Consider the following 13,542-nt stretch of genomic DNA (forward strand, 5'->3'; position numbering starts at 1 on the left):
TTAATGCGCTTGAGATGCAGGGGCGATAGCCACATACAACGCGCGCAGTGATGACTATCGCCCCCTAGTCATCACGACACGCGTTGCATGTGGCTATCGCCCCTGCATCTCAACGTGCATTAAATATGCAGTAGAGTTGGAAATAGGATCCGCCAGAGCTAACGGGGCCTGATCCAAGACAACCCACGTTAAGACGCAGATCTTTACAGCAACCGACGTTAAGACAAAGCCTACGGCTCCTTGTTGGTACGAAAGTCTATGATGGTGACGCCAATGACCGCAGAGACCTTGAGATCAAAGCACGTGAATTCAATGGGTGCTTCTGACCATAGGAATATTAAGATTCCAATTTTTCTACGTCAAAGCAGCGGAACATTCAAATGAATACTACTTGAAAAGACAGCTTAGTTGTTTACAGCAAACACACGTGAATTTATGGATGCCTTAGTCTACCCACGGTGGATCAAATCATTAATTGTGTGAGTCTTGGTAGATAACCATAACTTTCCGTGCCATGGGGCAGCTTGGCTATGAAAAAAAAATAATGCTTTGAAAAAAAAAGTCTCCACCATTCAAGTTAGAAATAATGGAAGTTAGAAATGATTTCTTTTGAAAAAAATAAATATAAAAAATCCTAATATTAAAAATAAAATAAAAAAATATAAAATATGTGATAGAAATCAATATTTTAATTATTAAGGACATTACATAATTTCATTGTTTTATTACAAGTGGGAGAATGTTAAGTGTGAAGCCAATTCATGCATGATTATAGATCCTTCTTCACCGCCATTAGTTTCTAGATCTCCATCTAAATTACATGCAGGATTCTAGATCCTTCTACACCGCCATTAGTTTCTAGATCTCCATCTAAATTACATGCAAGATTCTAGATCCTTCTACACCGCCATTAGTTTCTAGATCTCCATCTAAATCACATGCAGGATTCTAGATCCTTCTTTAGCCTCTATAAATTTGTAATTGCTCTGGCCAAGGAAAGCAAACCAAGGTCTAGGCCTGGTACGTAATGCTCAACTTTACAGGCTTCTTGAAAACAATTAGGCTCACCTTCATCAGTCAACAAAATATAGTTTGAAGGAGGATACCTTTGTGAAGGCTTATGAGGCCTAGAAGATCTGCGAACCAACTGTGGTGGTGCATTATCATGTTGAATCTCAAGGTTCCTGCAAGATTCCTTTTTCTTGTTGTTCATCATTTTCCACTTGTTGTTCTTCATGCTCCTGAATTTGCTGTTCATTTTCTTGTATTGGTGGTATGTTTTCTTGTTGCTCTTCAAACCTCTCAATAACCTTCTTGACCTTCAACTCACCTACAGTCCTCTTGAACATTTCTAACTCATTCAATATAACATCCCTGCTTCTAATAATTTTATGTTTGACTGGATCCCATAGACGATAACCAAAATCTTCATCTGCATATCCCAAAAAAATGCATTTCATAGATTTATCATCTAGCTCAGTTCTATTTTCTTTGGGAATATGTACAAATGTTTCACATCCAAAGATTTTCAAGTGAGAATAATTCAAATTCTTACCAGTCCAAACTTCTTCAGGGATACCGCCATCCAAGGCTATAGTTGGAGATCTATTTATGAGGTAGCAAGTGGTCCTGACTGCTTCAACCCAAAAATTCTTCTCCAAACCGGAATTGAACAACATACTTCACACCTCTTCCATAATGGTGTGATTCATCCTTTCTGCGACACCATTCTATTGAGGAGTACTAGGCACAATCTTCTCATGCTTTATGCCAAACCTATTACAATATTCCTTAAATGCATTTGAGCAATATTCTCCACCATTATCTGTTCTTAAACACTTCAGCAATTTGTTAGTCTCTCTTTCAATAGAAACATGGAGTTTTTGAAATATTCCAAACACTTCACTTTTACTTTTCATAGGATATGCCCAAACCTTCCTAGATGCATCATCTATAAATGTTACAAAATATGATGCTCCTCCTAATGATTTGATGTTAACAGGCCCAAACACATCTGAGTGTACCAATTCTAACACATTTTTCTTTCTTTCATGGCCACCTCTAAGGAGTGAAACCCTTCTTTGTCTACCATATATAAAATGCTCACAGAGATCAAGATTGTAGAATTTCAAACCTGGCAATAAATTTTTACCAAAAAGAATTTTTAAGCCCTTCTCGCTCATGTGACCCAAGCGCTTATGCCACAGATATGCTGAATTTCCTTCTTTTGTGATAGCAGCCAAATTTGATTTTCCTATCAGTGTCTTCAATGTGTATAATGTTCCTGTCTTGGGTCCTTTGGCCACGACCAATGCTCCTTTGCTAATTTTCCAGCCTCCTTTTCCAAAGCTTGTGGAATAGCCTTCATCATCTAGTCGTCCCATAGAGATTAAACTCATGCGCATTTCTGGTACATGCCTGACCTATTTCAACAATATATCTTGTCCATCTTTCATCTTGATCTGGACATCTCCCACTCCAACAATACTGCAAAAATAATTATTCCCCAAATGCATTCTACCATAATCACCAGGATTATATGAAACAAAACTATCTTTGCATGGGGTTACATGGTGAGATGCCCCAAAGTCAAGGATCCAATCAAAGCTACTGCTAGATGTATATACACATGCATTCTCTACTGAAACAGTAAACAACACATCACCATTTGTGGCTACAGCAATAATCTCACCTTCATTTGTGCTGGATGACTTATGATTTGTACTAGACGGTCTTTGATCCTTTTGTCCTTTCTTCCAGAATCGACATTCTTTCTTCATGTGCTCGGGTTTGCCGCAATGAAAGAAGATGATCCTACTTCTCCTTGATTTTGATCGACCTCTCGATCTTGATTGCCCTTGCCGGCCTCGATCCATTCTCTTACCACGATCAGCTAGAGCTAGAACCTCTCCTCCCTGGTTTTCTGCAATTGACTTGCATTGCAGCTCTTCATTCATTAAACAGTTGCTGACATCATCAAGCCTCAGGGTCCCTGCAGTTGCTGAAGTGCTCATAGCTACAATTAAATTTTCCCAAATGTTTGGCATAGAACACATTAGCAAAATGACTCGAATTTCATCATCTAAAATGATTTTAACAGAGGCAAGTTGATTAGTAATAATATTAAATGAATTCAAGTGCTCAACAACTAAAGCACCCTCCTTCATTTTGAGATTATAAAGCGTCTTCATCAAGAACACTTTGTTTGATGCCTTGTTCTTCTCATATAGATCATGGAACTTCTTCCATAATCCTTCTGTCATCTTTTCTCTGGACACATTGAAATAAACATTCTTTGCTAAATATTGGCATATTGTTGTAATCAACTTTCTATCTAGCTTATTCCACTCTTCATTTGTCATCGATGAGGGTTTATTTGTTGTGCCCTCAATCGGCAAATATTGATCCTTTAAAATTAGTATATCCTCCATCTGTGATTTCCATAGGTAAAAATTAGCCCTGCTCAACTTCTCCGTATGTGTAACTGTTGTCTCCATTTTCAATCAAATTCACGCCCCAAAACACAAGAAACTCCACTTAAAAATAAAACTTTAATTATTACTCTTTAAAATTTAGTAATAATGACCTTCCTCCTTTTAAAATACCCTTTTCAAAATTCCTGCTCCTTTTAAAATATACTTTTCAAAATTCCAACATATAATTATATATGTTTCATAATAAATATAAAACAACATATATAATGTTTTAACCTTTTCACATGTCACACATACAAATGCTGGTTTGAGAAAAAACTTGACGTATACATGCAAGATTGATGTAAAAAAAAACTTACGAACACCACGTTTCAACTCTAATCTCCACGGATCTCCACGTTTCAAACTCCAACAACACGTTTCAACATAGGTCCATGACCTTATTTTTCTTGCAGCAACTGTCTTTTAGTTCGAGCGTTCCTCAGCTATTTCTTGGATAGATCCTTCAACAGCTCCAAAGGTAACAACCAACGTTTTAACGAATGCTGCCAGAGTCAGGTGATGGCACTAAGTGGCTTGCACAGTGGATATTCGAACCTAGCTCTGATACTAGTTGTTAGATCAGAGCATACATAACACACAGTAGATTTATACTTAGAGACTTAGATAGCAATAGCAGAGAATAATTCACAGAGACATACAAATGGAGAAACAACTAGATTACTCAATAAAAAACAACGGAATAGATAAAACAGTCACTGGAGAACAGCAATCACTTTGCATTACGTAACAGGCGTGGACCTTGGCTTGCTTTCCTTGGCTAGAGCAATTACAAATTTATAGAGGCTGAAGAAGGATCTAGAATCCTGCATGTGATTTAGATGGAGATCTAGAAACTAATGGCGGTGCAGAAGGATCTAGAATCCTGCATGTGATTTAGATGGAGATCTAGAAACTAATGGTAGTGTAGAAGGATCTAGAATCCTGCATGAATTTGGCTTCACACTTAACAAAAAGAATCTCACCCAATTTTATTGGGGGAAAGAAGCATATGCCCGCCCAATTCAATTGGGAGAGGGACACAAATTTGAAGCACGAGGAACAAAGAAATGTGGCGCAATTCGATTGGGAGAAAGATGCAAATTTGGAGCACAAGGTACACAGAAAATTCAAGTGTTTAGTTTGGCACAAAGAAAGTTTAAGCACGAAATGCCAAGGACCTTTTTTAGTAAATTCGTAAGGCAAACAATTGTGGTTCAATATTTTTTTAGAAAATACCTTCCATCATCCTATACAGGATATTGTTTTAAACCCGTTTTTGTAAACATTTAAGAGTGGTTGTTGCAATTTTCCACTTAAAATAATTTCGTTGATGCATTTTACAAAAGGAAGGGGTTTGTTAAAAAAAATACACTGACATCGTTCTAATTGGTTGTTCACATTGTAATATTTAAGAAAAAAAAGAGAGCGTGAAAGCCTTTATGAAAACATTATTTTTGTAGAGAAATGGTATATTTATATATTTTGTAAAAGTGAAGTAGTAGAGAAGCCACAATAGAGGTATTTTGATTGTAGGAAACCGCTATACTGTCAAGTCCATTTTCTTGTTGAGTTGTAGTGAGCCAACATTCAACAAATGGAAAAGCCAAGATGTCGAGAACTTGGTCAAAGTGAGAGAAAGAGATGTTTTTGACATTTTTAGATTAGGAGGTGAAATGGAAGAAGGATTTCATTCTTCCCCTCATTTCAGATGCCATGAAAGGAAAGGAGGCTTGAGATACCATTGAGAAGATTTTTGGTGTAAGGGTGAGCATTTAAGTTGAAGATGAAGGTGGATCTATAACAACATATCTACAACAATATTAAAAGTTTGTTGAATCCCATGGTGCTCAGCCACAAGTGGACAGAAATTTGGTGAATCTAGCAATATAGCTTATTGATGAAAACTTGTTGAATCCAATAAAAGAGCTTGTTGATGATAGTGAAACTGCCAATGGAGCAGCCAATGTTATGGTTAATCCAATAATTCAACTTGTTGATGTTAAATTTGATGAAGACCTTTTACCTCATGATGTATGGTTGCAAATGATGCAACAAAAACATGATATCTACATGATGTTATTCTGTGATAAAAACCCACTTGAATCTAAAAACCAAGTGGAAGACAACCTGTTTGCAACAACACTAGTTAGTGAAGAAGCCGAAGAGACAGAGACAGAAGAAGAGCCAAAGAAGGAAGCCCACAAAGAGAAAACAGAGACAAAAGCAAAGTTAAAGAATGAAGCACAACAGGAGAAAGCTCTCATTGCAGAGAAGAAGGAACATAACCAATGTGGTTCTGCAGATGTTTTTACATTTACCATTGATTTCCAATGTGTAGGTACACATAACGATTATGAAGAAGAGTTAAATTTCCTTGAAACATGGCTTGCAACACCATGCCTTGATAAAGTTTGCATAGAAGCTGTAGAAATGCATGTTGAAGACATCTTGGATGATGAGAGCATGAAATTTTCATGTATTGGAGTTATGAAGAAATATTTTTTTATTATAAACTTATGTTGCAACAAATTGATGATGAAGATCACACAAGAAAAGATGGCATGTGGTGGCAGTCCACATACAAGTTGATTTTTGAAGAGGTCCAGGACATGCTTAGACAACTTGGAAAAATGGAAGACCTACACCAACAAATGAAGAAATTGAAATTTGAAGCACCAACAAATGAAGAAATTGAAATTTGAAGCCTACAACGAGAGGAAAAAGATGAAGCAATTTAGTGGCTACGGACCTGGAAGAAGAAAAGAAGAAAATAAGAAAAGTAAATCTAGTTGAAGTCAAAATTTTAAATTGTAAGCCTAGCTGAGACATAGACAAGTAGACATCTTAATTAAATTTTCATGTGGTTGTAATTAAGGGGGAGTATTGGAGAATCTAATTCCAACCACCTACTAGGTGTCAAAACCATTCATCCAAGTGTCCTAGTTCAGTTTCAGTTAGTCCATTTTAGTTTAGTATCACTACAATTATTTATTGTTAATGTCTCCAATGTAATGTTATTTAATTGGTTCGTAATAAATATTGAGAAGAGAAACTCTCTCTCCACAATTAATTTTTAATTTTTGTTAGAGCATGCTCGCCAATATAACAACGCATATCTGTGATATCCAGTCGCAGACAAAATGATGACAACCACACTCAGATGTTTTTCTTTTGCCTCTTTTTACTAGTCTCGTATTATTCCAAAAGCCCTCGAAATAGAGATTTTAATAGGGAAGATGGTTATAGGCTCAGCCAATCTTGGAAACCTATCATCCACCATTTCACCTATGCCTCTTGACCCAATGTTGATCTTTGTCCCCCTTCTGATGTACCTCATTTTTTGTCCCATTTACTGGCCATGTTAAATAATTTTGGTTCTCTCAACTTTATCTCTCGAATAAATTCTCTTCATCATCAGTGTTTCTTTTACCTCTTAACTTCGTTAAATTTATTCTTACAATCTCTTCTTTAATTCTTAACCTCTTTAATTTTCTAGCTCTATTTTCTATCCATCAACCATAAAATAAGAAAATCTTTGTTGATCCATTAATCCTTAATTAAAATTGTCATTTGAAATTTCATGATACCAAAACAAATTTATATAATTTTATATGGCATTAATTTATCTAGGTTTCATTTTTGAACATTATTCATGTAATTTTAATTCTTTAATTAATTTTAAATAACTATTAATTATTAGTCTTCTATTTCTTAATTTTTTCCCCTAATCCTACTTGTTCAATTCTTGGTCCATAATTTAATCAATCTCAATCATTATTTGACTAATTTATTTTAATGAAAAAAATGGTCAAGATATAATTATATTTGGCATTAGTTTATTTATGTTCCATTTCCGAAAATTATTCATATAATTTTAATTCTTTAATTAATTTTAAATAACTATTAATTATTAATCTCTTATTTCTTAATTAAAAAAAAAATCAACTATCTCCTCCCTTCCTCCTTTATTCAAAAATCAAATTAAAAATCTAACTCCCTGGTCTTACTTGTTATCTGGGTGCATAATTAATCAATCTCAATCATTATTTGACTAATTTTAATGAAGAAAAATATTATAATTTTCAAAAATAAAACTGGTGAAATATTATTTCTAACTCTTAATGGTTAATCAACAAATACACAATCCAAAAGGTTCCTATCAATTTTAAAGACTCCAGCAGTCGTCTATTTTCAAGGCTTTCTTTGGTCCCTGATGATAAATGAAGTTCCCATTGAAAACTTTAGACGGATCATATATATTACAGAGTGCCTTTCCAGAAATCTATAACAATATGAATGACTGTGGAAATCTCTAATCACTCATATATAATCTAATTTCAAAATAAAATGTGAAGTGACACCTATTCTGTTCTACCACAATAGTTTTTACTTTTCCTAACTTCCTCTATGGTGTCCTCTGATATGATTTCAGAACCCTTAAATTCAAGGATAAAACCAAAGATTATAGAAGGGAAAGCACAATTGTCACACAGGACAAGAACACGATACTGGTCCAAAATCTACAGAAGAAGGAAAGCAACATAGAGCGTTCTGGTTGCTAATGTGTTGAAGATATCACCCCCATCAAACATTCACTGACATAATCAGGAGTAATCCAGCAAGGTTCACGCAGTGGAGTATTTGTGAGGATATTGACCCCATTCAGGAAGTAGACACCATACAAAGACGTAACACATACGTGGCAAGCATGCATAGTTGATGTATCACTTGTTTTTGAAGATGTCTTCTTTCTATGTCGACGCTGAAACATAAAGGGATGCATGCAAAAACCTATGTTTTTGCACATACACATACATCTATGGATATACTTTGTTTAAATAGTAGGGACATCTTTTAACCCTACAAGCAAGAAAAATTCATTTCATGTTTAATTTAGTTAGTTTAAATTTATTTTATTATAAATAATATATAAATGTAAATAATAATATCAGATACATTTTGCACTTGCAAACAAAAAAATATTATCAAATACACTTTATTATCAAACTTCCACCCCATCTTCTCCATCCAAAAATTCGGCGAGATCCCACACCGGCAAGGCTGACCAAATCCTAAACCAAACAAAAACAATTCGGACTTAAGATCGCTCAGAATTCCAGTGAAAAGTGAATTACCAACTATTGTATTCATTATTTTTTTAACCTCCTCCATCGTATCCTCTGATCTGATTACAGAACCCCTAGATCCGAAGACAGAATGAAGGGTACAAGGCAGGCACCATTGTCACCCAAGAGAAGAACGCATGTACCCCAAAATCCACAAAAGCAGAGGGCAAACAACATAGAGCGTTCCGGTTGGTATTGTGGATATACAAGCCCTATCAAACAGCTGAGTAATATAATCCATCACGACTCATGCTGTGGAGCATTTTCGAGTATATTGACCTGATTCTAATACCGGGAGCAGATCGATAGGGACCTGCCGCACGCACATGGAACGCCATACTTGACACGGCTAGATCTGAAGCTGAAGGAAGAAAATTTAAAGAAAAAAAATATTGTGGGAGGGTCAAGTGTGATTCAAATTGCAACAAATGCCATAGCATTAGCCAATGATTTTGTTCTCCTCAGACTTCAAATTTTATTCAACTGTTCCAAGCTTCCGCAATAGTAGTCGCCGGAAATAAAGCCTCCGCCGCCGTGACCGGGTGAACCTTCAGGAGCAGTTGGGCCATCAGGGGGATTATTCATCACTTCCAAGCTTCTGCCAGGGTCGGCGCCGGAAATAAAGCCTCCGCTCCCATGGCTTGATGAACCTTCAGGAGCAGTTGGGCTATCATATGAGCCTTCAGCGGGAGGAAGAATCAGGCCAGATGAGATTTCATGGAGAGGAGTTGGCAAGGCCGCTATAGAAGTATTCCATTTCCTTTGTACCGTGTAAAATAATAGCACTATCGCTGATACCAGCCCTGCTATGACGAAAATGCCCCAGAAGTGTTGAACTTGAAGTTTGCCGGTTCCCAACTGATCCTTATATTTGCTGCAATCACTGCCATAGTAAGGTAACCAATGTTGTTGCAATCTGACCAACTCGCCGTTTTCTGATAGCTCTAGTATTCTAATAGAAATGTCCCTTACCAGTTCAGAATTCATGCGATCAAACGCCTGCCCAAAACAACCCGTCAGTATCCACAAACGAAATTAAAAGTGTCATGAACAGTTATTGCCTTGAATGTTTGGAAAAAGGAAACCAAATAACAGATCCCAATGGTAATTACTTACAAATCCCCAGTTTTGAATTGTGAACGTTTGGCCAGCGAAGGCGAGGCTATCGCAATGTTCTGCTACAAGAGACTCCATGTATGGATGTTCGTCCACGATAGCACCCACATCACCTCTAGACAAAGCATCATAATAATCGGCTAAGATTAGAGGCACTAGTCTATGTCTAGAGATTCTGTAGTGTTCTATAATTCCATCTAGGACTGTAGATACCAAATGATAACCAATTTTTAGATTGCTGGCCACTACACTGTTGATGTCGTTAAGGGTTGGTTCTAAACGTGTGGCTGTTAGAATAGCTGATAAATTTGCTGTATAGCACGATTGCAGAATTCCAATAACAAACAACCACGCCACAAACACTATGCGCCCCATTCCGGTCCGGATATCATCTGCTATCACAAATCAAATTTTCGATAAAAATTCCATACGTCTTTACATCAAATTAACGGAGGACAAACAAGGAATTTGTGAAATAGAAAGAGAATAACTTACCCTGATTAGTGAACCAAGTTATAAAACTCAACCTGCACAAAAACAAACGTTGCTAAATTTAATGTGGTTTCCAACCCGTTCGATCGCTGAGGCAGTTACTTTGTCCTGTCCAAAATGATAGGTATGTAAAATAGGGCATGGCAAAATTTGTTCCTTACCTTAATATGCTTCCCAATGGGTTTCTAGGCTGCCCTTCGAAGAGCCGAATGTTTGTGCGCTCCAATATATAGATCATCATCCCTCCGGAGATGAAGAACACCGCTATTAGTAGCCACATTCCAGTGGTGAAAGGTTTCGTAAAAACCCAGCCAAAACTAACGGCATCCTGATGTTTCAATGGAACAACTGTCACTAAACCAGAATCTAAGAAAGGTTGTGCAAACAATACTTCTCGAGAACGTTTTGATGTGATGGTGAAGTCTCCTACCACTGCATCCAGATTCTGAAGAGCGAAGAACAATAAATAAAGCATGAAAGATATGAGCTCTTATTGGTGCTACCGTTAAGAATGACAACAATTTAAGGGCCTGCACACAGACAACACCTATACCTTAAGCACAATTTGGTCAATAATACTATCGTAGCTGAAGTGGTAGCTGAAGTTCTCTATTCCATATGGGATGTAATGGACGGAATAATTGAGTGTTTCAATGGAAGCTTCAAACACCTTCACGCAGAATCCGCCAACAGTAAAAGTTGTTCCGTTCGTTTCTACCGAGACGAACTCCTTGAACACCGTATTCCAAGGTACGCCTACTCTCAAGATTTTTGCTGTTGGAGAAGTAATAGAAGAAGACGGTGTTATTTGATTTTGCCGTACTGCATCAGTATTCTGATAAAACGTATGCATGCAACTCATAAAAATAAGGGTCGGCCCAAGAAAAACTTTCAATCCCACCGCCCTCATTCTGATCACTTCACTACTGGATTCCACAAATCAAGTTCTTGATTGTTCCAAATTAAATAATCGTAGGTTAAGTGGAGCGCTCGACGATTAGCGATTCCACAGATCACTAGTTGACTGTTCCGAATTAATTAATATTAAGTTGCGTGGAGGGTTGAAATTTGTGTAGCGATCGATCAACGTTAGCGTACGTCGGAAGCGGGTCTGTTTTCTTTGTACTTATTGAAAACTTCAAATATTAATATCACAATCTCGTTTGGTATCTATTGAAAACTCTAAAATATTAATATTATGATCTGTTCGATGATGTGATTCATCACATGTTTGAAAAGCGTCTACAAAATTTTTATCTATATAATTTTTATTGAAAAGATTTTTTTAATGTAATATAAATTAAAGAAACATGAATTCAAAGATAACCATCATATTTAAACGCATTCGGGGATCTATTGAACTTGCATATATATTCGGTGATTCGGTCTCGCATGTATTCGGTGATCAATTTAAACGCATATATTCGGTGATCTATATATTGATATTGAACTCATATATTTAAGTGCTGGATATATATTGAACTCGCATATATTTAAACGCATGTATTCGGTGATCAATTTAAACGCATATATTCGGTGATCTATATATTGATATTGAACTCATATATTTAAGTGCTGGATATTGAACTCGCATATATTTAAACGCATTCGGTCTCGGTCTCTATATTTAAACGCATTCGGGGATCTATTTAAACGCATTCGGTCTCGCATGCATTCGGCGATCTATTTAAACGCATATATTCGGTGATCTATTTAAACTGTATACATAAACACATTCGGTCTTGCACTTTTCCAGTGATTTATTTAAACGCATTCGGTGATCTATTTAAACTATATATATAATCCTCGCATTCAACCGGATTCGGTATATATCTTCTGTTCTGTGCATTCTGAAATATATTGAACTCGCATATATATCTTCTGTTCTGGGCATTCTGAAATATATTAAACTCGCATATATTGAACTCGCATATATATCTTCTGTTCTGGGCATTCTGAAATATATTGAACTCGCATATATTGAACTCGCATATATATCTTCGGTTCTCGCATTCATATATCCATATATATCTTCGGTTCTCGCATTCATATATCTTCGGTTCTCGCATATATATCCAGCACTCGCATTCTGAACTCGAGTAACTCGCATTCTGAACTCGCATATATATCCAGCACTCGCATATATATTTGAATGCAAGGCTCTGTTTCCGAGGCATTATACTAGCATATTAGAACTCTGTGAGCATATCTGAACCCTGTGAGCATATATTCTGAGGCATTCTCCCATATTTGAACGAAAGTGATTTGAGGCTCCGATTCTGAGGCTCGCAGTCAAACATTATATATATCTCTGATATACCTTCCGCACTCCTCGCTCTGGTTCTGAACTCACATATCTTTCGTCTCCTGGCTACGGTGGACACGGACAATCTGCAGTCAGGTTTGCTAGTACCAGGTGCACACATTCCTTACCTCTTTCTTTTCTAATACATATTTGCTCATATAATTTGAAGTATGAATATTTCACCACAGTTACCAAAGATTACCAAGGGCATACCTAGCACAGTTACTCTACAAGGCCTCTATGAGTATATAGAGTCTTTAGAGAAACGTAGAGAAGAAAGAGAAGCCAAGTTACAAAAAGAGTTAGAAGCCGTGCTGGAAAATAAATTTGCATCTCTTGAAAACACTATCCAAAAACAAATAGAAAATAAAATAGAACTACTGGAAAATAAAATGGAGGCAATGGAGACTAGATTGCATGTTATAGAAAAACAAAACCAAGATACTAACCAACCATCCCAGCAAGGAGACGCTGATACCTTAGAGGGTCTTAAAATGAAAGACATGATTAAAGAATTAGAAGAAAAAGTTAATAGCATCCTCACCCTAAATAGTGCAGTAGATAAGTTAGATATTAAACCAATTAAAGACGAAATGAAAAAATTAATAGAATTAGAGCACGAATGTAACAAAAGGACCTTAAACCTTATAATCTTCGGTTTAAAAGAGGAAGAAGATGAGGATACTTTAGCCTTAGTCCAGATAGAATTACATAATAGACTACAAATTGAAACAGTGTGTCTCACAGAAGCAACAAGGTTGGGGAAATTAACCGAGAATAAAGGAAGATTAATCCGCATAAAGGTGAGCTCTACTGATCATAAGCACAACATACTTAGTAAAACCTCAAGTCTAAAAGGAACGGGAATATTCATAAATGAAGATCTCATTCCAGAAGATCAAGCAGAATTAAGAAAGGAGGTTCAAAAGGTAAAAGAAGCTAGAAAGGAAGGAAAATGGGCAATAATCAGAAATAGAAAAGCCTTTATTTGAGACAAAAACCAAAAAGATAGTAATCAATAGCAATT

General features: G+C 36.3%; 1 protein-coding gene across 1 annotated transcript; it reads right to left on the reverse strand.

Annotated features, from left to right (window-relative positions):
* Positions 1–8,446: 8,446 nt before the first annotated feature.
* Positions 8,447–11,200, reverse strand: LOC149147310 (glutamate receptor 3.4-like). The gene is made up of 5 exons (XM_089440041.1): positions 10,764–11,200; positions 10,372–10,655; positions 10,214–10,245; positions 9,719–10,110; positions 8,447–9,601 (listed from the first exon to the last, which is right to left on the reverse strand). The coding sequence occupies exons 1-5, from the start codon at positions 11,118–11,120 to the stop codon at positions 9,071–9,073; spliced, it is 1,596 nt and encodes a 531-aa protein (XP_089296167.1). The 5' UTR covers positions 11,121–11,200; the 3' UTR covers positions 8,447–9,070.
* Between the last annotated feature and the right edge of the window lie 2,342 nt (positions 11,201–13,542).

This window comes from Pinus tabuliformis, chromosome 9 (genome assembly GCF_031772625.1).
Source record: "Pinus tabuliformis cultivar Carrire ecotype Pingquan chromosome 9, CPIR1, whole genome shotgun sequence".
Classification (NCBI taxonomy): Eukaryota; Viridiplantae; Streptophyta; class Pinopsida; order Pinales; family Pinaceae; genus Pinus; species Pinus tabuliformis.

Excerpts from the sequence above, each read along its gene's own strand:
- LOC149147310 (XM_089440041.1), bottom strand. The coding sequence starts at position 11,120 with ATGAGGGCGGTGGGATTGAAAGTTTTTCTTGGGCCGACCCTTATTTTT. Across the intron at positions 10,111-10,213 it reads AACTTGGTTCACTAATCAGG|ATGATATCCGGACCGGAATG; the intron begins GTAAGTTATTCT and ends TTGTGATAGCAG. Across the intron at positions 9,602-9,718 it reads CAATTCAAAACTGGGGATTT|GCGTTTGATCGCATGAATTC; the intron begins GTAAGTAATTAC and ends TGTTTTGGGCAG.